The 27530-nt window shown below is 57.3% G+C and overlaps 1 protein-coding gene across 1 annotated transcript in view; it reads right to left on the bottom strand.

Annotated features, from left to right (window-relative positions):
• Positions 1-236: 236 nt before the first annotated feature.
• Positions 237-27530, bottom strand: part of SHANK3 (SH3 and multiple ankyrin repeat domains 3) — a 122636-nt gene continuing 95342 nt past the window's right edge. Inside the window, exons 21-22 of the mRNA XM_066551091.1 lie at positions 16017-18342; positions 237-1813 (exon numbers count right to left, since the gene is read on the bottom strand). Of these exons, the coding sequence (XP_066407188.1) occupies positions 1267-1813; positions 16017-18342 (2873 nt within the window). The 3' untranslated portion in view covers positions 237-1266. The remainder of the gene's footprint in view (positions 1814-16016; positions 18343-27530) is intronic.

Below are 27530 nucleotides of genomic sequence, written 5' to 3'. Positions count from 1 at the left end.
AGCTGCTTAAAAAGATGCAAAACGAGGGATGAGCAGGATTTTGTGGGGGGAAGGGGGGTGTGTGGTGGGGGGGGAGGATCCTGTAATTCGTTATCTCGTGGGGCTTATCAGCTGCTCTCTAGATAAATGCACGGAGATTAAATAATTTCCCATCAACGCTTTTCCCCCCCCTTTGGAAAAAACAAGACCCCAAGCCCAGAGGAAATCAAACCTTTCCCACCCCCCGCCCCCTCCCCTCTAAACGTTGCCAAAGCGTTTTTTTTGTTTTTTTCTTTTTTTGCTGCGGGATTCGTCCCCCCCCAGCCTCCCGACATTCCCAAACATGCTTCGATCCATGCGCTCCTCGCTCCCTCTCACCCGGCCGGGGCAGCAGCTCAGAGTCCGGGGGGGTCCTCCTGGCGGGGGGGGCTCTTCTGGCACGGCCTGGCACGGCTCGGGGTGGCACGGCCGCCGCTGAAGCCTTCCCGGCCCTTCCTTCCTCCTTTCCTTCCTCCTTTCCTTCCTCCTTTCCTTCCTTCCTTCCTTCCTCCTTTCCTTCCTCCTTTCCTTCATCCTTTCTTTCCTTCCTTTCTCCGGAAGCGCCGCCGGGATGGCCCCGCTGGAGCCGCCGCCTCTGAGCCCGATGGGGACACCTGGGGGGGACCCGGGGCCACCCCCTGGCAGGGACACCCTGGGGAAGGGGACAGGACCTGGGGCCATCCCCTGGGGCCATCCCCTGGCAGGGACAATTCTGACCCTGCCAGGGACACTTGGAGGGGTTCAGGACCTGGTGCCACCCCCTGGCAGGGGCAGCCGGGGGGGTTCAGGACCTTGGGGTACCTCCAAGCCTGGCAGGGACAACTGTGACCCTGCAAGGGACACCTGGGGGGTGTCAGGACCTGGGGCCACCTGTGAGCGTGGCAGGGCCACCCGGGAGGTGCCACCCCCGCAGGTGCCACCCGCCCGCTCGGGGGCTCCAGGCCGTGTCGCCGCCGAGGTGCCACCACCGCGGCGCGTCCCTGCGTGTCGCCGGTGCCACCCCGGGCGGGGGCACACGGAGCGATTTACAGGCCAGCCTCTCTGGGAGAACGGGAACGAGGAGGAATTTCATGCAACATTCCTGGGCCGGAGGCGGCGGCGCGGGGCCGGGGCGGGAGCGGGCGGGAGCCGGGGAGGGGCGGCCCCACGCCCTCAGTGCAGCGCTCGGAGAAGGAGAAGGAGAATCCGAGTGGGTTTTCTTGGCTTGGGAAATCCGCCCCGCCCTTCCCACGGCGGCTCCGGGCGCGGTCAGCTGTCCACCAGCTGCTTGAGCGCCCGCTCGATGTTCATGCGGTGCCCCACGCGGGTCACCCCCAACTCCACGAAGTCCTCCTTGGTCAGGGCGGGCAGGTGCGTGCCCTCGATCTCGTGGTCCTCGAACTTGTCCCGGTGCTCCACCAGGTTGATGCTCTCCAGCCAGTCCCCCACGTCGTACTTGTTCCACAGGTGCAGCGGCTTCTGCATGAAGGGCCGCGGCGGGTGCAGCGTGTGCAGCGGCGGCCCCGGCGACGGCGACGGCGACGGGGAGCGGCTGCGGGCGCTGACGCTGCGCACCACGAACCGGACTTCCTTGGGCTCGTGGGGGATGGAGAGGCTGGAGGACTTGAGGATGGTGGGGGGCGTCAGGCCGTAGGGCCGGACGGTGCTGAGGGGCTCGGGGCGCTCCAGCGCCGCGGGTTTGACGGGGCTGGGCGTGCGGCGGGTGACGGGGTAGCGGCTGCCGGGCCGCACGGTGAAGGTGGTGCCGGAGCTGCGCTGGGAAATGGTGCTGAGTTCTCCTAAACTACTGAAAAGTCTGCGGAGAGAGCGGGGAGGCGGGGGAGAAAAGAGAGGAGAGGGAAGGGGTGAGGCCGGGTTTGGGAACGGGGGCGCGAATCCAGCGGGGCTGGGGGAGGTCCGGGGTGGGGGACACGGCTCGGGAGGGAGATCCCGCTGGGATGCCCCAAAGGTTCCGGCAGCGCCTCCAGGGTGGGGGCTCCCGGCCGGTGCTGCCCTCCTGGCACGGCTCTGCGCCCCCCCAAAGTGTCCCCAGCCCTGGGGACCAGGACTCTGTGCCTCACCCTGCCCCGTCCCCCCGCCCCGTGCTGATCCCACATGGAATGGGAGCGACCCAGCGGAGAAAAGCTGGGAAAAGAGGGAACCTTCCAGCATTTTCCCGGGGTGGGGGGGACCCTCTGGACACCCCTGGTGGCGGTCACCTGGTGGCCAGTGTGGCGTGAGGAGCCCAGGGGTGGCCAGGCCGGTGTCCCCTTGGCACTGGGACATGTGGGACCCCCTGGCTGTGCCACCGTGGGAATCTTGGATGGGGACAAAGCTCCTCAAAGCGCTGCTGTCCCCTTGGCATTGTCCCCATCCTGCCATTGTCCCCGTGGGATGGACAGGGAACGGGAAAGGAAAGGGATCTGACACCTGGGTGAGTCCTAGAAAATCAGAGTCCTCTGCTCTGGAGAGACTGGGGGAGCTGGGAATGTTCTCCTGGAGAAGGGAAGGATCCAGGGAGAGCTCAGAGCCCCTGGCAGGGCCTGCAGGGGCTCCAGGAGAGCTGCAGAGGGACTGGGGCCAAGGCCTGCAGGGACAGCACCCAGGGAATGGCTCCCAGTGCCAGAGGGCAGCCAGGGATGGGATCTTGGCAATGAGGAATTCCTGGCTGGGCTGGGATTGCCAGAGCAGCTGGGGCTGCCCCTGCATCCCTGGCAGTGCCCCAGGCCAGGCTGGACACTGGGGCTGGAGCAGCCTGGGACAGTGGGAGGTGGCCCTGGAGGGGTTTTGAGTCCATCCCATCCCATCCCTGCCACTCCACTTGTCCTCAGAACTATCCCATAAACTTCCTGCATCCCGGTGCCTCAGTTTCCCTGCCGGGCCTCCCATCTCAGCTCCCTCCTGGAAAACCAGGACACTCTGGAATGCTGCTGGGATCCACCACTGCCTCGATTGCCACCTCCTGGTTTTGGGAATGTTGATGAGCTCCAAAGATCCCATAAATCCATGGCTCCGAAGGGATGAGCTGAATGCGGCTGAAGATGTGCAACATGAGCCCCATTCCTGAAAATTCCCATTTTTGAGCCACATTCCTGATAATTCCCATTTTTCTGCTTCCCTGGCACAGCAGAGAAGGAATCACCCTCAGGAAGCTCTGACCGGAAAAAGATCAATGTCCTGGGATCATGTGGATTGTTCCTGGGATCGCTGGGATCTTTCCTGCAATTATTGGGATCGTTCCTGGGATCATTTGGATCGTTCCTGTGATGGCTGCGATTGTTCCTGGGATTGTTGGGATTGTTTCTGGCATGGCTGGGATGCTTCCTGGGATCATTTTGATCGTTCCTGAGATGGCTGGGATTGTTCCTGGGATTGTTCCTAGGATCATTTTGATTGTTCCTGGGATCTCTGGGATTGTTCCTGGGATCGTTTGGATCATTCCTGGGATTGCTGGGATCATTCCTGGGATCATTTGGATTGTTCCTGAGATCGCTGGGATCATTCCTGGGATTATTTGGATCGCTCCCGAGATCACTGGGATCGTTCCTGGGATTGTTCCTGGGATTGCAAGGATAATTCCAGAGATCTCTGGGATCATTCCTGGGATCTCTGGGATCATTCCTGGGATTATTTGGATCATTCCTGGGATTGCTGGGATCACTCCTGGGATCGTTTGGATCGTTCCCTGTTCCTTGGTGAGGCTCCCGTGCGGTTGCTCCGTGGTGGCCCTCAGACCCTTGGAATTGTCTCCCACAATTCCCATGGTGGCTTCCAAAGGGGCTGTGACCACGCCCACCTTCCTCTGGCCTTGGTGTGCACCTGTTCCCAACCCTCCTACGGATCTTCCTCCAAATCATCTCCGAATCTTCCTACGGATGTTTTCCCAGTCTTCTGACGGATCTTCCATCCAACCTTCCTATGGATCTTCCCAACTTTCCTATGGACATTTCCTGACCTCCTCATGGATCTTCCTCTTCTCCAGCCTTCCTGAGGGGTTTTCTCCAACATTCCAGTGGAGGTTTTTCCAACATTCCCAAGGACGTTCCAACCTCTCTACGGATCTTCCTGTGAGATCTCCCTGCCAATGGATCCTATGGATCTTCCTTCTTTACTATGGAGCTTCCTCCAATGCTGATCCCAAACACAGCCCTAACCCTGAGCCTAACCCTAATCCTAACCCTGATCTTAATCCCAATCCCAATCCTGATCCTAACCCTGATCCCAAGTGCAAACCTGATCCCAGCCTTGACTCTGCCCCTAATCCTGACCCTGCCTCTGATCTTAACCCTGAATCTGACCCTAAACTTAACCTTAACCCTGATCCTAACCCTGATCCTAACCCTGATCCTAACCCTGATCCTAACCCTGATCCTAACCCTGATTCTGACCCTGATCCCGACCCTAACCCTGATCCCAAGTGCAAACCTGATCCCAGCCTTGACTCTGCCCCTAACCCTGATCCTAACCCTGATCCTAACCCTGATCCTGACCTTGACTCTAAATTCACCTCAACCCTGATCCTGATTTTGATCCTGGTCCTAACCCTAAACCTGACCCTAACTTCAGCCCTGATCCCAAACTTGACCCTAATCCTGATCCCAATTCACAGGTGATCCCAACCCTGGTCTGGATCCCAATCCCAATCCTAATCCTAACCTTGATCCAGACCCTGATCCCAATCCCAACCTTGATCCTGATCCCAATCCTCACCCTAACCCTACCCCTGGCTTTTCCTGGGAGCTGGGCAGGGATTCTGGGAGCTGGGCATGGATTCTGGGAACTGGGCATGGATACTGGGAACTGGGCATGGATACTGGGAACTGGGCAGGGATTCCGGGCAAGGACCAAACACTGTCTGAGGTTTTCCTGATCCTGGTCACTCCGGTGGATGGGATGTGGCCATCCCAAAGGATCCAGGAGCAGGTGTGGGAGCAGGACATGGAATTCCTGCTGTCCTGAACCCAGGAGATGTGGGATGAGCCCCGGGAGGAACCTCGGGATGAGCCTTGGGATGAGCCTGGGAGGAACCACGGGATGAGCTTTGGGATGAGCCTGGGAGGAATCTTGAGATGAGCCCAGGGAAGAGCACTGGGAGGAATCTTGGGATCAACCTTGGGATGAGCCCTGGTATGAGCCCAGGAGGAACCTTGGGAGGAACCTTGGGATGAGCCCAGGGAGGAACCTTGGGATGAGCCCTGGGAGGAACCTTGGGATGAGCCTAGGGAAAAGCACTGGGAGGAATCTTGGGATCAACCTCGGGATGAGCCCTGGGATGAGCCCAGGGAGGAACCTTGGGATGAGTCCTGGAATAAGCCCTGGAATGATCCATAGGATGATCCAAGTGCCCCCAGTGCCAACACAGGGGACAGTTCCCCCCTGGTGTCCCCCAAATATCCCAGATTTCTGTGACACCAGTGCCAGGATTGAGGGAATGAATCCATGGCTGGATCCAATGGGATGAGCCCCCCACGGCTGAGAGGAGCCTTTGGAACGACCCCGCTCCGGGCGTTCCCAGAAAGATCCGGAGCAGGCCGGGAGCTCCCGAGCATCCCACGCCTCCGCCCCACCCGGGAGCAGAGCAAATCCCTGGGAATGGCATCCAGCAGCCGTCAGGAACGCGGCCCCCGGCATTCCCGGAGCGTCGGGATCCGGCGCCGCTCTCCCGGGACGGGGCCGCGGCCTCGGGAATTCAGCGCTTGGCAGAAAAGGACAAGGAAAAATCAACCGGGAACGGCTCCGGGAGCCGGGACACGGATGGAGCCGGAGCTCCGCACACGGGACGGGACACGAGGACGGGACACAGGGACAACACGCAGGAAGCACAACCAGGAGCACAGAGCCGGCCATGCACGCTGGGAAATTCCCAGGGGGAATTCTCCGGCCCTCCCAATCCCACGGGTTGCCCCTTCCAGCCCCAGGGAGCTGGAGTGGGAACAGCTTTTCCCGGGATCCCGCTGCTCTCCCATCCCAGCCTGGGGAGTCCTTCCAGAAGCTCTGGAAGCCACAGGGATATCCTGGAATCATTGCTGGAGAAGGGGAATCCCTGGATCCCGGTTTTCCTGCTGTGGCCTCGGGTGGCTTCCCTGGGGGATTGGGATGGAGCAGGATCCCAGGAGCCCCTTCCTCTGCCTCATGGAATGCTTGCTCCAGAGGGTGACCTGGGAGCCCCCACCCTGGGGAATCATGGATGGATCCCGGTGCATCCATGGTTTGCTGGGATTGGAATGGGGATGCTCTGCCCCCCTTCCCAGTGTCCTTCCCACCTTTCCCAGAATCTTTCCCACATTTTCTGTGGTCCTTTCCCCCTTCCTGGGATCTCTCTCACCTTTCCTGGGATCCTTTCCCGCCTTTCCTGGGGTTTCTCCCATCTTATCTGGGATCTCTTCCAACATCCTTGAGATCTCTCCCACTCTTCCTGGGATCTTTTTCACCTTTCCTGAATTCCTTCCCACCCTTCCTGGGATCTCTCTCACCCTTCCTGGGATCTTTTCCATCCTTCTGGGGTCTTTCCCACCTTTCTTGGAATCTCTCACCTTTCCTGGGATCCTTTTCCCTTCTTTCCTGGGGTCTCTTTCCAACGTTAGCTGGGATCTCTCCCATCTTTCTTGGAGTCTCTTCCAACATCCTTGAGATCTTTCCCACCTTTCCTGGGATCCTTTCCCACTTTTCCTGGGGTCTCTCCCACCTTTCCTGGTCTCCTTCTCTTTTCCCACTTCCCGATGTCTTTCCCTCCCTTCCTGGGATCTTTTCCATCTTTCTGGTGTCATTTCCACCTTTCTTGGAATCTCTCTCACCTTTCCTGGGGTCTCTCCCCCCTTATCTGGGATCTCTCCCATCTTTCTTGGAGTCTCTTTGAACATCCTTGAGATCTTTCCCACCTTTTCTGGGATCCTTTCCCACTATTCCTGGGGTCTCCCTCACCTTTCCTGGTGTCCTTCCCTACCCTTCCTGTGGTCTTTTCCCACCTTTTCTGGGATCCTTTCCCACTATTCCTGGTGTCTCTCCCACCCTTTCCGGAGGACTGAGCTGCTCCGGGATCTCCCCACCCCACGGCCTCAATCCCCCGGGATCCCGACGGGAATTTCCTCAGCAGGAACACCAGCGGGAAGAGCCGGACACGCCACCACAGCACAGGGACAGGGCCATGCTCCCGAGGGACGCGCACATCCCGGAGCCGGCGCCGCTCCCTCCGGAACATCGGGAACGCCGGCGGGAGCGGGGCGGCAGCGGGGACGGGGGAGAGACAGGTGAGGAATGGGACATTCCCGGTGGGATGGAGCTATGGAATGGGAACGTGCTCACTTACACAACTCGCCCACCCTCCGGAGGCCAGAGGCGGATCTAGGACAGAGCAGCGGGACATGCACATGGAAGCAGGAAAAGAGGCAATGAGAGAAATGTTAGCTCCGGTCCGGGAAGCGCCACACGGAAAAAAGAAGCCACCGGACGTCGATCCCGAGGGATTCGGGGCCGGGAGAACCGCGGGAATCGATCCGGCCTTGGTGTTCCCTGAGTGGAGACCCCCGGTTGGGTTTGGGGAGAGTTGGGGATCGGGAATGGGGGAATGGGAGGGGGTGGGAATTGCGGGGAGATCGGGATGGTTCCTGTGGGATGGGTGAGGGCGTGGCCGGCCGGGAATGGGGCGGTTGGAATTGCATGGATTCAGCCAAAGCCTGGAGGGTTGGACAGCGACAGAGCTGCTGGGAGGGCTGGGAAAAGAGGGAACAGCAGGGAGGGATTTGGGAAAGGACCAGGGATTTGGGAAAGAGAGGGATTTGGGAAAGGCAGGCAAATGGGAAAGAGAGGAATTTGGGAAAGGCAGGGAAATGGGAAATGCGGGGATTTAGGAAGGGCAGGGATTTGGGAAGGATTGGGGATTTGGAAAGAGAGGAATTCAGGAAAAGCAGGGATTTGGGGAGGAACAGGGATTTGGGAAAGGCAGGCAAATGGGAAATGCAGCTTTGGGAAGGAGAGAGATTTGGGGAGGAGGGGGGATTTGGGAAAGAGGAATTTGGGAAAGGCAGGGATTTGGGAAGGAACAGGGATTTGGGAAAGGCAGGGATTTGGGAAAGAGGAATTTGGGAAAGGCAGGGATTTGGGAAGGAACAGGGATTTGGGAAAGGCAGGGATTTGGGAAAGAGGAATTTGGGAAAGGCAGGGATTTGGGAAGGAACAGGGATTTGGGAAAGGCAGGGATTTGGGAAAGAGGAATTTGGGAAAGGCAGGGATTTGGGAAAGGAAGGAAACAACAAATGCATGAGAAAAATGCCCCACAGCCAAAACAACACCGAGCAGCCGACACAAAATTCCCAAGTTTTTCCATGTCCCCCTGGGGCTGGTGACAGTGACGGTGCCATCGGCCACCCCCAAAGGCCACGGGATGTTCCCGGGGATTCAGTGCTTCCCAGAGGGAATAACCTGTGGAAGTTCCCCGGAATCCCTGGGCTGTGCTGTCGGGAAGGGGGGAATGGCCTCATCCCACCCGGATAAGGACCAGGAGCTTCCAGGTTTGGACTGGTGGCTCCAAACGCCCCAAACTCCCTGGATTATTCCCAATTTTATCTCTTTCTGCAGTGGAACAGGCAGGAAAAGCCGGAGCTGTGCCGGGAGCGGGGACACCTCGGGAATGCCAGAAGTTGGGAGTTGCCATTGGAGCAGAGTCTGGGAACGCTTGGGAATGTGGATTTGGGATTTTTTTTGAAGGACGTGTGGTTATCCCTTGGGAAAAACACCCCAAGAGGTCCAGGTGGGAGCAGGGATGGGGAGGAGACCCAAGGGGGTCTCAGGCTCCAGCTGGGATTTGTCCGGAATGGTTTTGGGATTGGGATTTATCCGTGAGCTCCGTCCCGGAGCAGGGACAATCCGGAGCAATCCCAGCATCCGGGAAGCTCCAGCAGGGAGCTCTGGCAGGGTCAGGGATGTTGTAACTAAAATTCCCTTTTTTTCTTCTCTGATCCCAGCAGGAAAAGGGAAATCTGGGCTGGAGCCCAAAGGAAAATTCCCGATTCCTCGAGCGTTGCCCCTGGGCCTTCCCAAGCCAATCTCTTCCCGTGAGAGATCCTGCAGAACATCCGGAGCTTCCCTGAACTCCTCCTGGAATGGATCCCTCTGGATTTCTCCAAGGAAAAACCCCTTTTCCCACGATTCCCACCTCAAGGAAAAGGTGACGAGCCCCAGTTTGATGGGAACATGGGGACACTTCCACTCTTCCCACTCGGAGGCTCCCTCAGGACCTGGAGCTCATCCCGTGGAGCTCCAGGCAGCCCCACTGCTCTTCCCAAATTCCCAAAAAAGCCCATTTCCCAGGGATGAGGGTGATGGGTGGTGCTGGGATGGGAGAAGCCAGCGGAGCGGTGACGCGGGGACACCGGGACAGGACACGTGCTGGGGCCCTGTCTCCTTGTAGGCATCAAACCCTGCCCAGATCCCGCGGCACCTCGGGAGTGTCTGGGATCAAGGGCTGGGAGGGTCCGCTCAGTGCAGCCCCCCCAGAATTCCCGGTTTTCCACAGCTCAGCCTCCCTGAGGACCTCAAAGGTCCCCAGCCTTTGAGGACCTGGGGAAATTCCATGGAAACCCAGAGGGGAGGGGATCCAGGGGATCCCACTGAGCCCAGGACCCCTGCAGCAGCCTCTTCCCACGGGAAGTGGAATCCATGGAGCCCAGCAGGAGGGAGGGTGGAGAACACAGGGGTTGTGGCCATCGGCAGCGTGGCCACCTCCATCCCAATCCTGGTCATCTCCATCCCAATCCTGGAATCTCCATCCCAATCCTGGAATCTTCATCCCAAGCCTGGAATCTCCATCCCAATCCTGGTCATCTCCATCCCAATCCTGGAATCTCCATCCCAATCCTGGAATCTCCATCCCAATCCTGGTCATCTCCATCCCAATCCTGGTCATCTCCATCCCAAGCCTGGAATCTCCATCCCAATCCTGGAATCTCCATCCCAATCCTGGTCATCTCCATCCCAATCCTGGTCATCTCCATCCCAATCCTGGAATCTCCATCCCAATCCTGGTCATCTCCATCCCAATCCTGGTCATCTCCATCCCAATCCTGGAATCTCCATCCCAATCCTGGCCACCTCCATCCCAATCCTGGCCACCTCCATCCCAATCCTGGTCATCTCCATCCCAATCCTGGTCATCTCCATCCCAATCCTGGAATCTCCATCCCAATCCTGGTCATCTCCATCCCAGTCCTGGAATCTCCATCCCAATCCTGGTCATCTCCATCCCAGTCCTGGAATCTCCATCCCAATCCTGGTCATCTCCATCCCAGTCCTGGATATCTCCATCCCAATCAATCCTGGCCACTTCATTCCCAAACTTTGCCACCTCCTTCCCAGTCCGAGTCACCTCCACAATCCCGGTGACCTCCTCTCCAGATGTGGGGAGGGTGGCACCTCCTTCCCAATCCTGGCCACCTCCTTCCCAATCCTGGCCACCTCCTTCCCAATCCTGGCCACCTCCTTCCCAATCCTGGCCACCTCCTTCCCAAACTTGGTCACCTTCCCTCCAAACTTGGCCACCTGCTCCTCAGTTGTGGCCACCTCCTCTCCAAATGGGGCCACCTCCTTCCCAATCCTTCCCAATCCTGGTCACTTCCCAAACTTGGCCGTCTCCTCCTCAATCCTGGTCACCCCCTCCCCAATCCCGGCCACCTCCTCTCCAGAAGTGGCCGCCTTGTCCCCACCCCTCCCTGCGACACAAATCCCCGCAATTCCCACCTTCCCTCGCTCAGTGATCCCACTCCCCCTTTCCCTTCCCTCTCCGCAGCCAATTCCCTCGATTTTCATCCCAAATCCTTGCTTCCCGTGGGAATTTCCCCGGGAAAAGCCCCCAAGCCTACAAGGAAACAGGGGGGTGTTTTTCCAAGCTTTTGCTGGGATGTGACACCACTCCCGGGACACGGAATTCATTCAGGATCGGAGAAAAAGAGGCAGCTTTACCCTAAAAGGAACTAAAACCCCAAAGGGCTCAAGTGTCTTCCTCTTCTCCCTCAGATCTGTGGGAATACAAAGGAATTCATGGAATTGCAGAGCAGCACTGGAAACGCTCCCTTTGGAAGCTCGAATTCCGCTTCCCAGGAGCCTTTTTGGGGTTAAAGAGAAACAAAGGCACGAGAAAAGACACAAAAAAAACCTTGGAAAAGTTTCCCTCAGATCCAGAACTCCAAACTGGGACACTTGGGATGCCCCTGAAAGTCCCCAGGGGCCAGAATTCCTTGGAAAAGCTCCCCTGAATCTGGATCCAGAGCCCCAAACTGGGAAATCTGGGATGTTCCTGGAAGTTCTGAGGAGCTAGAAGCCCCTGGAAAATCTTCCCTGAGCTTGGATATGGAGCCCCAAACTGGGACACTTGGGATGCTCCTAGGAATCACTGGAAAACCAGGAGCCTTTGGCAAAGCCCTGGTTGGGATGCTCCTGGAAGTCCCCAGGGGCCAGAATTCCTTGGAAAAGCTCCCCCAAATCTGGATCCAGAACCCCAAACTGGGACATTTGGGATGTTCCCAGAACGTCTGAGGAGCCAGAAGCCCTTGGAAAATCTTCCCTGAGCTCGGATATGGAGCCCCAAACTGGGAATCACTGGAAACCAGGAGCCTTTGGCAAAGCCTTGCCTCACCTGGAGCCCCAAACTGGGATATTTGGGATGCTCCTGGAAGTCCCTAGGAGCCAGAACTCCTTGGAAAAGCTCCCCTGAATCTGGGTCCAGAGCCCCAAACTGGGACATTTGGGATGTTCCTGGAAGTTGTCAGGAGCTGTTGGAAAAGCTCCAATGAGCTGGGATCCAGAGCTCCAAACTGGGACATTTGGGATATTCCTGGGAGTTCTCGGGAGCCAGAAACTTTTGGAAAATCTTCCCTGAGCTCAGATACAGAGCTCCAAACTGGAGCCAGGACTGGTTGGCAAAGCTTCCCTGAGCTTGGATCCGGAGCTCCAAACTGGGACCAGCGGGATGTTCCTGGAAGTCCCCAGGAGCCAGGTCCCTTTGGAAAAGCTTCCCCTGGCCCGGCTCCGGAGCCCCAAAACCTCGGAACTCTCCTGGAATCTGCCTCGGAGATTTATCAACGCCACGGAAAACTCTGGGAAAAGCTGGAAACCTGTGGCTGGGATTTAGCTGGGAAAACCCTTGGGACGGGCAAAGCTCCCATGGTTCTGGACTTGGAGCCTCCTTCCAAATTCCAGAGGAAAATACAAGACTCTACCTGGGAACAACCTGGACAAATCCTGGGCCCTCCACATCCCAAATTCCTGGGAATTAAACCGCGATCAATCGATTAGAAAAGCCAAAAGGTTTTTTGGGATGTTTGGGATGCTCCCAGTGAGCCCCAGAGGTTGGGAAGATGGATCCAGCTGGGATTATGGATGGCGGGAGCCTGGCAGGGCCGGGCGGGGACACGGGACGGGAATGTCGCGGGGAATTTTGTGGGAATGCCAGCCTGGAGCGTTGGAGCGTTGGAGCTGGAGCTGGCTCCAGGCATGGAACGCGGCTCCCGGAACGCTGGGAATGGCCGTGTCCCCAAAGACACACACACACCGGTCACGGTCACCGTCAGCTTTATTGGGGACACGGACGTCACACGCGGAACGCGCTCGGCCCCGGCACATCCCGAGATTCTCCCGCGGCTCAGCGGGGTTTTCCCAGGATCCCGGGTTTTCCAGGATCCCGCCACCGCTCCAGGAATCCCGGAGAGGAATTCCAGCCGGGGCACGGAACAAGAGGGGGTCACCTCGAGGTGAAGTTGGGTTTTTGGGAAAATTTCCCTCCCGAGAAGTTGATGAAGCGCTGGGATGGGATGCCCAGGGAAGGGGTGGGAGCCCCATTCCCGGCGGGATTAAAAGCCGTGTGGATGTGGCACCTGGGGACACGGGGCAGCACTGGGAATGGCTGGGCTCGGTGGGATCAGAGGGGTTTTCCAACCTCAACAATTCCAGGGTTTTGGATTAAACACGAGGAAGCTGCTCTTGGATGCGGCCACCAAGGGCCACCACGGATGAAGGGAAGTTGTCCCCTTGCTCCGCTGCCATTGTCACCGTCCCAGGTGTCCCTGGTCCCGGGATTGTCACCGTCAGTGGCCTGAACTGTGACCTGACGTTCCCACTGTCAGAATTCCTTGGGCTCTTTCCCAGTCCCTCGGCTCAAAGGTCCTTCCGTGGATGCCCGGCTTGGGAGGAGACAGAGCCGGAGTTAGAGCTCGGGAAAAATCCATGGATCGGGGCTTCCCGGGGTTCCCAGGGAGCATTCCCACAGGGATCGGTCAGAGAAAGGTGCTGGGCACTGCTCTGGAGCAGGGAATTCCCTGAGCTTGCATGGAATTGCTGGGAATTCAGGATGAATGTGGGGAGGGAGGAATTCCAGGATGATTCCCGAATGGCAGCTGCTCCGCCAATCCCACGGATTCAGAGCTGCTGGAAGGGCTGGGGGGGATCGGGTATGGGAACATCGGTGTCCCCATCCCGCTGGGACTCCAGGCCACCTCAGTGTCCCCATTCCCAGATTCCAGGACACCTCATTGTCCCCTCTGGGGACTCCAGGCCATCTCCCTGTCCCCATCCCCATGGAACTCCAGGTCACCTCAGTGTCCCTGTTCCTTGAGGAATTCCAAGACCCCTCAGTGTCCTTTTGGGGATTCCAGGTCACCCCAGTGTCCCCATCCCTACAGAATTCCAGAGTCCCCATCCTGTGGGTCTCCAGGACACCTCAATGTCCCCGTTTGGAATTCCAGGTCACCTCAGCGTCGCCATCCCTGCAGAATTCCAGGCCACCTCCCTGCCCCCATCCCTGTGGGATTCCAAGCCACCTCTGGCTCCCGGAGGCTCTTGAGGGACATTCAGGTGACACTTCCCTTCTCTGGACAATTCCAGAGCCTGGAAAACGCATCCCAAACTGGGTCACCGCCTCTTACCTAACCGTGCTCCCATTATTCCCTGAATTCACAGCAATTCCATAAAAAAAACAGGAGAACTCGGACAATGCGGGAGAGCAGCTGCCATCATTAAAAATTCCGTTCCCCACCGAATTCCCGGGAAATGTTTCAACTCTTTGACATCCCAAAATTTGGGAGATGAAAGGCCATGACTTTTCCAAAAGGCAAAAACTGGGAATGTGGGACTCTGTGGGATCGCTGGAAGGGCCGGATTCCGGTGGGGAGTGAGGACGGGATGTGCAGGAAAACAGGAGGCTCCAGGGGCTGGATGAGTGGGGCACGAAGCCCTGGGAATTGCAGGGATTGCAGGGAAAGCAGGAAGAGAGGATGGAGAAGGGCTGATCCTCGAAATCGGTGAAATTGCTCCAGGGGAAAACCGGGAGATTGGATGGACACGGATGGAAGGGATAGGGACATGGAAAGGGACGTTCCAATGTCACTGGGAGACGGAGGATTCCCAGCAGGGAATCCCAAACCAGCGTGGGATCCTGGTAAAAGGGCTTGTAAAAGCCCAGAATTTCCAAAATTCCAGAGCCACTGGAGACGGGCACAGCCTCGATTCCAGAGGATCCCTGAATGGCCTCAGCTCGGGATGAGGGAGGGGACCTCGGGTGACACCCGGCTCCATAGGGAATGACACCCTGGGGCAGGGAGACACCCCTGGATCCGCTCCCAGTATTCCCAGTTTGGATCTGCTGGGATGGGCCAGAGTGACCCCAGGATGCTCCAGGACACTTTGTCCCCAAGGCCACCACCTGGAATGTCACCGTCTGCGCCAGCACCCTGTGCCAGGAGCAGCCGTGGCCAGGATGGTTTGGTTGGAAAAGCTTTTCCCATGGGAAGGGCTGCCCTTGATCCAGAGCTCCTGGCACCCACGGGTGGCACTGGGTGACAGCGGGTGACACCAGCCCATGGTGGCTCTGTGGGGCCACGCCTGAAAGGGCAGGACAAGACTTGGAATACTGGGTCACTTCCTGCTGGGATTGAATATTCCCAAGCTTTTTAAGGGTTTGTGCTCCCATTTGGAAGGTTTGGGATCTTTTTAGGGTCAGGGGGGTGAGGCAGAGCCAGGGTGGCGTTGGTGCCACCGTGTCCTGTCCAGGGGGTGCCACGGGCCACCTTTGTCACCTCCTGAGTGGGACAACACCTGGAGATCCTCAGAAATGGAAAAGGCCTGGAAAAACCCATCCTTGGCGCTTGGCCGGGAGACAACATGGAGGGGGTGACCCCAGACTCGACATTGTCATCTCAGCATTGTCACCACAGCGTTGTCACCATGGGATCATCATTGTCACCACATCGTCATTGCCATCACAGCATTGTCACCTCAGCATTGTCATCATCACCACAATATCCTCATTGTCACCACAGTGCCGTCATTGTCACCATGGCATCGTCATCGTCACTACAAGGTCGTCATTGTCACCACAGCATCATCACCATGGCATCGTCATTGTCACCACATCATTGCCACCACAGCATTGCCATTGTCACCACAGCATCGTCACGGTCACCACAGCATTGTCACTGTCATGACATCATCATTGTCATCACAGCATCATCATCAGGACATTGTCATTGTCACCACGGCATCATCATTGTCACCACAGCATCCGCATTGTCACCACATCGTCATTGTCACCACAGCATTGTCACTGTCACGGCATCACTGTCATCACAGCATCATCATCATCAGGACATCGTCATTGTCACCACGACATTGTCATTGTCACCACAGCATTGTCACCACAGCATCCCATTGTCACCACATTGTCATTGTCACCACAGCATTGTCATTCTCATGTCGTCATTGTCACCACGGCATCATCACTGTCACCTCACCATCACCATTGTCACCACAGCATCGCCATTGTCACCACGGGGAGGGGAGGACACAGAGCGGCGGGAAGGGCAGAGCGGGGGGAGCAGCCACAGCCACGGCACGCCAGGAGCCCATCCCAAACTCCTGCCGACATTCCAGCCCCTCCGCCAAGCTCCCGAAGCTCCGAGGTGTCCCTCAAAGCCACTTCCAGCTCCTCGGCAGCGTCACCCGCCCCGTCCCCAGCCCCGGCCACGCCCGGCTCTTACCGTGCGGCCACCACCGGCGACTTCTTGCCGGGATCCAGGGCGGAGCCGGCCGGTTCCTCGCCCAAGGAGCGCGTGTCCTTGTTGAGCTGCTGGAGGCGGGAGCTCAGCTCGCTGATCACAGTTGGTTTGTCCTCTTCGGCCCCGTGGCCGGGCCTGCTCTCCATGGGGTCCCCCCATAGCTTGGACCTTCTCTGAAAGAGGTAGCGTGGCCGGGCCGCGCTGGTGGCCGCCAGCGTGGCCGCGTGGTGCTGGGAGATGAGCTCGCTGTCCGAAGACTGCTTCAAAAGTGGGTCCCTGAAAGTAACCGGCCCCTTGCTGAGCTGGGACTTGAGTTTGGGCTTTGGAGGCACTGGTGGCTTCTCGAGTAGAAAAGTTTGGCCGTCGGCGAAGGACGTGTAGGTGTCGGTGGGCTCGCCGCTCTCCGAGGACAGCGTGGACATGCTGGAGACCGTGGAGATGGTGCTCGTGGTCTCCAGGTGGTGGTCGCTGGAGCTCCTGGTGTCCACCTCTTCCACTCCCGAGTCCGCCGCCGACTCCGGGGCCGCGGGGGCGTCCGAGGGCTTCCCTGAGGGTGTCGCGCCGGGGGGAGAAGGTGCTACTGCTGCCGCTGGCAGGGACGGCGCGCCGGGCGCGGCCAGGTGGCTCACGGGGGTGCCGGGGGTGGTCACCAGCACCCCGTTGGCGAATTCGTCCGGGGGCGGCACCAGCCCGATCTTGGCCAGCTCCTCGCGGGTCTCCTCGTCGCTGGAGGACAGCTGGGCGGGCGGGAGGGTCACCGTGTAGGGCTCCACCTCCTCCTCCGAGCTGCCCTGGCCCAGCGCCTTCTCCGAGGCCGGGCTGGCCGGCGGCTTCCCCACGGGGCTGGGCTGGGGCTCGACCTTGGGCGACTCGGCCGGCTCGGCGCAGACCTCGGGCACGGCCGGGCTCTCCTCCTTGATCTCCAGGCCTATCTCGTCTTGACCATTACTGGTGGCGTGGACCATGATGAGGCCGGCGGTCTTCTGCTGCGACGTGTCCACGATGCTGATGATCATGGACTTCTTGTCCTCGGGTTTCTTCTCCTCCTTGCCCGGCGTCTCCGCTCGCACCTCGGGCTCCTTCCGCAGGGTGGTCGGAGTCCCCCAGGGGCTCTTGGTGGGGGTCAGAGCGCCGGCATCGGCCGCCATCACCGCCTTCCCTCCGGGGGAGTAGGCGGGGGACACCAAGCTCTCCAGGTCCCCTCTGTCCGGTTCTTTGGTTTGGATGTCCACAAACAGGGGCGCGGCTCTGTCCGAGTCGGGGCTGTGGATCGGGGTGGGCGACCGGGATGGGACTTGAGAGGACAGCGCCCGTTCCCTTGCGGCCAGCGCCAGCGCCAGGGGCGAGTTGGGATCCAGGGGCTTTCCCGTCAGGGGGTGGATGAAGGTCGAGGAGGAGCTGCTGATTAATGGCTTTAAAGCTGACACGGGGGACGGCAGGAGGACATCCCGGCTGCCCAGGAGCCGCTCGTCGATGGAGCGCGACTGCTGCAGCGACGGCATCTCGCTGCCGCCCGGCGCCGGCCCCTCGATGGCTCCCACTGACAGGAACACCGTGGATTTCCTCCTCTCGTCCAGCCGCCGGTCCCGGTCCTTCATGACGCCGGCGGCGATGGCGGTGGCGAAGGGGAGGCCGGCGGCTTCCACCTGAGCGATGCCGGGGTGGTGCTGGTAGTCCAGGCGGTGGCTGCGGCGCGTGGGGGACGGCTCCCGGGAGGAGTAGCCGCCGGTGATGGCCAAGGCCGCCCGCTCCTGGGCGTCCTCCACCTGGAGCTGCTTGACCAGGGGGCTCTTCTTCCTCTGCGGCTTGGTGGGGGCGAAGAGGCTCACGTTGAACTGGCCCATGTTGGCGTAGGGGTTGTCGATGACCCGGCCCTTCCTCTTGAGCTTCTCCGGGGGCGTCGCTGCCGGGCCGGGCCGCGGGATCTCGGTGGGTTCCACGGGGAGGTGGGAGGAATCCTGGAGGATTATCATGGAGCGGGCCCTCTTCTGCCGCTCGGGGTAGGGCATGGAGCCCCTGGCCTGGTCGTACATCTCGGCGGCGCTCAGCACCTGCGGCAGCCCGTGCAGTTTGGCTTCTAAGCCTGGCTTAAAGCTGGACCTGATGGTGTCGTAGGCCCGGCCCGGCGGCGGCGGGGGCGAGAAGGACGGAGGGGGGCCGGTGTCGAAGTAATAGGGGGAGGGGGGCGGGGGAGGGGCGGTCTGCGGGGGAGGGGGGATCCCGTGGCCTTCCCGGACCGTGTCCGTCATGGAGGTGCTCCGCGGGAACTTCCCGTCCAGCAAGGATGCGGCCAGCTTCTCGTCTTCCCCTGGAAAACAAGGAAAACGGGGGAGTCGGGGATGAGTTTCTGGTCTCTGGTGGGAGAACGAGGAAAAGAGTGGAGTCAGGGAGAAGTTTCCCATCTTCCACCTGGAAAACAAGGAGAACCAAAGTCAGGGATGAGTTTTTGGTCTCCACCCTGGAAAACAAGGGAAACAGTGGAATCAGGGGTGAGTTTCTGGTGTCCAGCTGGAAAACGAGACGTTAAGTCAGGGAAGGAGTTTTTCATCTTCCCCTGGAAGAAGGAAAAGAACAAAGTCGGGGTGAATTTTTTGGAAAACAAGGAGAGAACTGAGGTCAAGGAGAAGCTTCACATCTCCACACGGAAAACAAGGAAAAAAGCAAAGTCAGGGCTGAGTTTCTGGTCTCTGGCTGGAAAACAAGGAAAAGAGTGGAGCCAGGGAGAAGCTTCCCATCTTCCACCTGGAAAACAAGGAGAACTAAAGTCAGGGATGAGTTTTTTGTCTCCACCTGGAAAACAAGGGAAACAGTGGAATCAGGGATGAGTTTCTTGTCTTCCCAAGGAAAACGGGGGAGTCAGGGATGAGTTTCTTGTCTCCACCTGGAAAATTAGGATAGAAGTGAAGTCAGGGATGAATTTGTTTGTCTCCATGTGTAAAACAAGGGAAAGAGCAAAGTCAGGGATGAGTTCCTTGTCTCCACTTGGAAAACCAGGAGAGGAAATTGAGTCAGGGATTAATTTGTTTTCTCCACATGGAAAACAAGGAAAAGAGTGGAGTTTGGGATGAGTTTCTGGTCTCCAGCTGGGAAACAAGGAAAGGAGTGGAGTCAGGGAGATGTTTCCCATCTTCCACCCAGAAAACAAGGAGAAAAACAGAATCAGGGATGAGTTTCTGGTCTGCACATGGAAAACAAGGAAAAGAGCAAAGTCAGGGATGAGTTTCTCATCTTCCACCTGGAAAAATAAGGAAAACTATGGAATCTGGGATGAATTTCTTGTCTTCCCAAGGAAAACAAAGAGAAAAGTAAAGTCAGGGATGAATTTGTTGTCTCTGGAAAAAAAGGAAAAGAGTGGAGTCAGGGAGAAGTTTCTCATCTTCCCCTGGAAAACAAGGAAAACAATGGAACCGGGGATGAGTTTCTCATCTCTACCAGGAAAACAAGGAGAGCAGTGAAGAGGACATTCCCAGAGAATTCCCAGACTGGGACAAACTGGGAAGTGGCTGCAGTTGTTCCTCCCACCCCACTTTGCTCCTGAGACTTTTCTTCTGCCCAAGCCTCACTGGAAAAAGCTTGGAGCAACTTCCAGTGGAAGCTCCGAGACTGGAGGAACCAGCCAGAATTCCCAGGAACGCCGTGGCTGCCCCCAGATCCCTGGGGTTGGACACCCCGGGATAGTGGAAGCCGTCCCACGGAAAGGCTGGGAATGGGATGAGCTTTGAGCTCACCCCAACCCCAACCACTCCACGATTCCTTGAGAGCCTCCCCACAGCCACATTCCCGTGGGATCAGCTTCCCCCGGGAGCTGTTCCCGCCCCTTCCCGAGCAGCTCCGGTGACGGAAGCGCCGCCACCGCCAACGTGCCAGACATCCGAGTGCCACCGGCACGGGCGCGGCTCCCGTCACGCTTCCCGCTTTCCCGAGGGGTGACATCTGTTCCCGAGCGCCAGACTGAGCCCGGCAGGGTCTAGCAGGAGTTCCTGCTTTTTCAGGGAATACTCGGGGACACTGCGAGGATTTGGATGGGAAAGCAGGAACAAACCAGGGGTGGGTTGGGATGATTTCAGGGCCTTCCCAAGCCGAGCCATTCCCTGATCCTAAAATCCATTCACGCCACAATTCCCTCCCTCCATTCCCAGCTCCAGCCTCATTCCCAAGCCTGGATCTGCCGTGCTCACCTGTCCTTAGGGAAAATTCCTCCTTCCCAATCCCTCCTCCGCTCTTCCCAAGCTTTCAAACGGCTCTGGAGAGGATTTGGGCTTTTTTTATTTCTGGCCTCTGGAGCGAATTTTCCTTTATGGAAAACGCTCTTCCAGTGGCACTGAGAGGCTCCGGCAGCTCCGCCCGGAATCCGTCAGCGATTCCACCCGAGGCAGAATCCAATGGGGACAAAAGGGAGGAATTTGGCACTGAAATTCCATCCCATGCTGTTGGTCGTGCTGGAAACTGGGCTATTTTTGGGAAGTGGGGATGTGCCGTGGGAATAAAGAACCGGCAGCACGGAACGGGTTCAAAGGGAGCCTGGACAAAGCCATGGAAAATGTGCCTTTCCCAAGCTTTTTGAAATCCCGGAGCCGAGACCAGCAGGGGGAATTTGGGAGAATGATCCCGTCCTTGCCCCTTTTTTCCCTTGGGAATCTGGGAACCTGCACTAGATGGAGCCGTGGAATGTTCTGGGAGCAGCAGGAAGATCCCAAAATAAACCCCAGTTCTGCCTTTCTGAGATTTCTGGGAATGGCTGGGAGGTGACACAGGGATATTTGGGAAGCTCTGAGCGCCATCCCTGGGCCGGGAATGTCCCAGGACACAGAACAGGGGAGCTTTTCCTGGGAATGTGGCATCCAGCTGGGCAGGAAATCCAGTGGGAAACCAGGATCTTCCCTCTGGAATGTCCTGGGCATGGCTGCTGGATCAGGGGTGACATTGGGATGTCCAGCCCTCGGATCAGTCCTTGGATCCAACCCTCCTCCATTTTTCCCTAAATGAGGACGGGACACTATGGAAAACCACATCCAAGGAATTGCCAAATGCAGGGAATACCATGGAAAAACCGCATCCCAGGAATTGTCATGTTCAGGGAACACTATGGAAAATGAAATCCCAGAAATCGCCAAGGGCAGGGGCACTATGGAAAATCACATCCGAGGAATTGCCAAGTGGAAGAGACTCTGGCAAATCACATCCCAGGAACTGACAAAGGTAGGGAATATGGAAAACCAGATACAAGGAATTGCCAAAGGCAGGGAATACCAGGGGAAAACCAAACCCAAGGAATTGTCAAATGTAGGGAATGCTATGGAAAACCACATCCATAGGAATTGCCAGATGCAGGGAATACCAGGGAAAAAACCACATCCAAGGAACTGCCAAGGGCAGGGGCACTACGGAAAACCACATCCAAGGAATTGCCAAAGGTAGGGAACACCATGGAAAACAACATCTAAGGAATTGCCAAGTGGAAGGGACACTGCGGAACAGCACATCCCAGGAATTCCATGTTCATTCCCACCCGGCATTCCAGGCCTGGAGCAGCTCCCTGTGGCAGTGGCTGAGCTGCAGCCACGGGATCATTCCCAGATCATCCCTCGGTTTTCCAGCCATTCCCAGGAGGAGCAGCTGAGGCACCTTGGGGGTCACCTCGGCAGCGGCTCCGCTCCCGGATCCTGGAACTTCTCCCTGGATCTGGGCAGGGTTCCTTGGAAAAGGGAGCCCAGAGCAACCATGGAATGGGGGAGGAACCATTGGAGATGACGTTGGGAATGTTCCTCAGGGATGTGTCCGGCTGGAGCGGGAATATCTCCAGGGAAGGAGATTCCACAGCCTCCAGAGTTTGGATGTTCTTCCCATGGAAAAATCCTGGAATGGTCTGGGTGGGAAGGGAACTCAAATCCCATCCCAATCCCATCCCATTCCAAGAGCAGGGACATCTCCCACAGGCCCAGGCTGCTCCAGCCTTTCCTTGGACATTCCAGGGATGCAGGGGCAGCCCCAGCTGCTCTGGCAATTCCAGCCCAGCCAGGAATTCCTCATTGCCAAGATCCCATCCCTGGCTGCCCTCTGGCACTGGGAGCCATTCCTGGACATCCTGCAGGTCCTGGAAGGTCACAGTTGGGTCACCCTCGATTTTTTCCCTTTTTCCCTTCTCCAGGCTGGACAATCCCAATTTTCCCAGCCTTGGATCATCCTGGTTCCTCCTCTGGACTTGTTCCCACAATTCCATGTCCTGTCCCTTCCTCATCTTCCCATTCCTCCAGGATCTGCTCCGGGAGCTCCCTCTTGTCCCAAGGATCCCAGACCTGGACCCAGCACTCCCTGTCCTGCTGGGAATGCTCTTCCCAATCCATCCCAAGATCCCGCTGGCCTCAGGGACAAAATTTTCGAGCAGGTCCTTCTCCGCTCCCAGCGGATCCTTTGGAATTCCAGTGGAGTTGCTGGGTTCAGGAAAGGTTTTTCCCAAATTCCGGGGCTCTCGTTGTCTCCTCCTGCCCAAATCCTCTCCACATTCCAGCTGCCATGGCCAGCCTCGGGAGAGGAGGGAATTCCTCCCAGGAATTCTGAGGAGCATGGAAAAGCAGGATCTCTTTATTCCCAGCATGGATGCTGAAGACCCAAGCTTTATTTACTTTTCATGGAATGCCAGGATCTGCCTGGGAATCTCCAGCAGGGAACAAAAGCCACGAGCGATCCCCTGGGAGCAGCCTGGAATGCTGGGGGCTGGATCAGGTGTGGAGAATTTTGGGATTGGGCTCCATCCCTGCAGCACCTGGAGCCTGGAGATGCTCCTGGAATTCCCAAGGGAATTTGTCCTTGGAAAAGATCCCTAAAGGATCCTCAAAGATCCCTAAAAGGGAGCAGATCCAGAACATCCAGCTCTGGGACAGAATTCCCAGAGAATCTGGGATCCCGGGAAGTGTCCAAGGTCAGGTTGGAAAAATCCAGGATGGTGGAATGTGTCCCTGCCCACGGAAGGGGTGGGAATGGGATGGGATTAAGGTCCTCAAACCATTCCAGGATTCCATGATTCACCCCTGGATCTCAATCCCTGCTCCCTGTGTCCCAGGAAAGCGCAGTGTGTCCAAACCTTCAAGTTCCCGGTGAATCCGGAGTTTTGGGAGCTGCTCCAGGCTCTTTGGAGGCATGGGAGAAAAGTGGGAATATCCTCCGGGAAAAGTCCCAAAAGTCCTCCCATTCCCAGGAATTTTTAACCCAAAATCAAGCCATTCCTTTGCTGTTTTCCATGGAATTCTGCTCCCCTCAAACCCCGCCTGGGGCCATGGGAGACTCCCGTGCTTCCCACAGAACACCGGGACATCGCTGGGATCAGATTCCGGAGCTCGGGAATAAAGAGCCGGGATCCAAATGGAGCCACCAGCAAGGACCAGCTCCCAGCATTCCCTGGAATGGGAATGGCGCTCCCAGCGTAGCCTGGCAACCCCCGGAGCCATTCCCAGCGCACTCCGTGGAATTAATCTCCAAGGAAAACACAAAGCCTCGCCATGAAAGCTCCCAGGCCGTTGCCATAACAGCCCAAATCCCTGGAAAACCTCGTTCCATGCATACCTTAGCGATGGAATGAGGTTTTCCAGGGATTTGGGCTGGGATGAGGGAGTGAATCCCAAAAAAAGACCTGGAGCAGGAGGGTGCAAATACTGGAGTGGGAAAGGGGAGGGAATCCGCATCCTCTGGAGCCCAGGAATGGGAATTTCAATCCTCTGGAGCCTAAGGATGGGAATCTCCATCCTCCGGAGCCCAGGGATGGGAATTTCCAATTTCTGGTGTCCAGGAAAGGGAATCCCCATCCTATGGCATCCATGGTTGGGAATGTCCATCCTCTGGAGCCCAGGGATGGGATTATTTGTCCTATGGTATCCAAGGATGGGAATTTCCATCCTTTGGACCCCAGGGTTGGGAATCTCCATCCTTTTGTGTCTAGGGATGGGAATCATCATCCTTTGGTATCCGAGGTTGGGAATCTCCGTCCTGTGGAGCCCAGGGATGGGAATTTCCACCCTGTTGTGTCCAGGGATGGGAATTTCTGTCCTGTGGCATCCAGGGATGGGAATCTCCAATTTTTGATGTCCAGGGGTGGGAATCTCCATCCTCCAGCGCCTGGGATTGGCCCTGGATTCCCAGAGCAGCTGTGGCTGCCCCTGGATCCCTGGAAGTGTCCCAGGCCAGGCTGGAGCACCCTGGGATAGCGGGAGGTGTCCCTGTCCTTGGAATAGGGTGGGATTTGGGAATCTCGAGGATCCTTCCCACCCAAACCATTCCAGGATTCCATCCCGGTTATCACGTTAACACCAGGACACTTCCCAGCTCCCCCCAATATTCCTGATGATCCTGAGGGGGTCACAAATCCCTCTCATCCCTCCAAAGGCAGCGGCTCCACCCTCTGGAATTCTCTCCGGGAGCCATGGCAGCTCCGCAGCCTCCGGAGTGTTTTTAACTCCGCTGCCGGAGCAGATGGCGTTGGCAGAAATCTTGGAAGTCTGACAGGAATTATCTCCCCTCCCCTTCCCCCCCACTCCTTCCCTTTTTCCTCCAAATATTCCTCCCATCCCGCTTTTTTTTTTTTTTTCTACATTTTCCTCCCATCCTTGATTTTTATTCAGGGAATTTTTCCAGGACTCTTTTTTTGATCTTTTCTCCCACTTTTTATTCCAGCCAGCCGGGGGTTAACCACCTTTATCCCAGTAATTTTTTTTTCTGGAATATTTTCTCCCAGTTTTTTTCCAGAGAGCCAGGGGTTAACCACCTTTATCCCAGGAATTTTTTCCCAGAATATTTTGATCTTTTCTCCCATTTTATTTCCAGCCAGCTGGGGGTTAAACCAGGTTTATCCCGGGATTTTTTCCTGAAATCTTTTCTCCCTCTTTTTATTCCAGCCAGCCAGGGGTTAACCACCTTTATCCTGGGAATTCTTTTTCCCCCCTGGAATCTTTTTGATCTTTTCTCCCTGGGAATCTGCAGTGCTGCTGGAATACGCAAATGCCAGGGAATATTTATTCCCAAAAAAACCCATCCGAGCGCTGCTTTTCCATCTCCTTCCTTGCCCGTGCAGGGATTTTTCCCCGGGAATCAAGTGACTGCGCAGCTCCCGGCCGTGGGTGTGGAATGACAGCTCAAGGACTTCTAATTCCAGCCCCATTCCCACCCGATTCCTCCCTCTCCGCCTCTTTTCCATCCCCGTTTCCCTGGAATTCCACGGGAATGGTTTCTTCCAGGAGCTGCTTCGGGTCTGGGGCTGGGTCCCCTCCATTCCAGGGGTTGTCCCACTGTGGGGATGGATCTGGTGCTCCTGGGGGGGATTTTTCCCTGGAGTTTTTCATCGGGATGTGCTGTGGCAGCTGCAGCCATTCCTGCCTGGAGCAGGGACTCTCCCACTGGAGATGGAGATTCAAGGAATGGTTTTAATCCCTTTTTTCCAGGGGGGTTTGGCTGCACGGGCTGGGAATGTCTGGGATAACTGGGATGTGCTGGCGCTTCTCACGGAGGTGTGAGCACAGAATTCCCATATTATTGAGTCTGGGAAAGAATTCCAAGGTCACCGAGCCCAAGCTGGGCCCAATCCCCACCACAGCCCTGAGTGCCACCTCCAGGAATTCCTTGGACACCTCCAGGGACGGCGACTCCAGAGCTCCCTGGGCAGCCCCTGCCAAGGCCTGAGCCCTTTCCATGGAAAACGATCCCAAATCCCAGAGCTGAGCCTGCCCTGGCCCAGGCTGAGGCCGCTCCCTCTTTTCCCGGGGCTCATTCCCTGGAGCAGATCCCGATCCCCGCTGGCTCCTGGCAGGAGCTGGGCAGGCCCAGAAGGACATTCCCGATCCCTGCCCCGATCCCGGCAGAGCTGCCCTGGCCCCAGCCCGGGGCACATCCCACTTTTCCCGGGCTCTCCCTGCACGGATCCCTGGGGGGCTCAGGGGCCCTTCCCGAGGCACTGCCGGCATTCCATGGGCAAGGATTCCACAATTCCCCAACCCTGGTGTGGTTTGGGTCGGAAGAACCTCCCAGCCCATCCACTTCCAACCCCTGGACACCTCCCACCATCCCAGGCTGCTCCAATCCTTCCTTGGACATTGCAGGGATGCAGGGGCAGCCCCAGCTGCTCTGGCAATTCCAGTCCAGCCAGGAATTCCTCATTGCCAAGATCCCATCCCTGGCTGCCCTCTGGCACTGGGAGCCATTCCCTGGGTGCTGTCCCTGCAGGCCTTGGCCCCAGTCCCTCTGCAGCTCTCCTGGAGCCCCTGCAGGCCCTGCAAGGGGCTCTGAGCTCTCCCTGGATCCTTCCCTTCTCCAGGGGAACATTCCCAGCTCTCCCAGCCTGGCTCCAGCCCTTGGACAATTCCATGGATGCATTCCCAGTGGATGATCCATCCTGGATAACGCCGCCATTCCCACTCCAGATCCTTTTCCAAATCATTCCCAGCTCTTCCGAGCACACCAGCCCTTGAACAGCTTTTCCAAAGCTTCTTCCCAAACATTCTCACCCAGAAACTCCCGACACGCTTTGGGAATCTCCTGGATCCTCCCAATTCCAATGCCACCAGGGCAGGATCCACGTCCAAGACCAAAATATGGGATTAACCAGGATAAAAGTCCCAGTTTCCCCCCCGGACACTGCAGGTTTGGGATGCTGGGATGGGATTTCTCCATGTGCACACACGGATCCATCCCTCACATCCCACACAAACCATCCGTTTTATCCCAGCTCTTCCAGAGCCTTGGGAACATCTTTTCCATGGAATTCCCGGCACAGGAGCAGCTGAACCAACATAATTCCTGAAACCCCCAATTTTCCTTTATATTTTAGGCTCCAAGGACCCAAACCAGCCAGGTCTGGGATTGGTGGCACCCAAAACTTTCTGGAACGGGGTCAAGGACTTCCCACAGCTGAGTTTGGGATTGAGGGCACCAGAAACCTTCTGGAACAGGGTCAAGGACTTCCCATAGATGGATTTTGGGATTGGTGGCACCCAAAACCTTCGGAAAGGGGTCCAGGGCTTCCCACGGCTGAGTTTGGGATTGGTGGCACCAGAAACCCTCAGGGACAAGGTGAAGGAACCACCACTGAAAGTTCTGGCATTGGTGACAGCACCAATCTTTAGGGACAAGGCCAAGGACACCCCACAGCCAAGTCAGGGTTTGGTGACACCACAAACACTTTGGGATAAGCTCAAGGAACCACCACAACTGGATTTTGGGGTTTGGTGGCACCAAAAACCTTCTTGGACAAGGTCAAGGAGCCACCACAGAGGGTTTTGGGTTCAGCAGCACCATCAATCTTCAGGGACAAGGTCCAGGACCCACCAGAGACGGCTTCGGGGTTGGAGACTCCATGAATGTTTTGGGATAAGCTCAAGGATCCACCACAGATGGTTTGGGTTTGGAGACTCCATAAATCTTTAGGGGCAAGGTCCAGGACCCACCACAGATGGGGTTTGGTGGCACCATAAACCTTTGGGACAAGGTCCAGGACACCCCACAGATGGATTTTGG

Source organism: Molothrus aeneus, chromosome 5 (genome assembly GCF_037042795.1).
Source record: "Molothrus aeneus isolate 106 chromosome 5, BPBGC_Maene_1.0, whole genome shotgun sequence".
Lineage (NCBI taxonomy): Eukaryota > Metazoa > Chordata > Aves > Passeriformes > Icteridae > Molothrus > Molothrus aeneus.
Note: the sequence above shows the minus strand (reverse complement) of the source record. Positions and strands in the feature narration are given on the sequence as shown.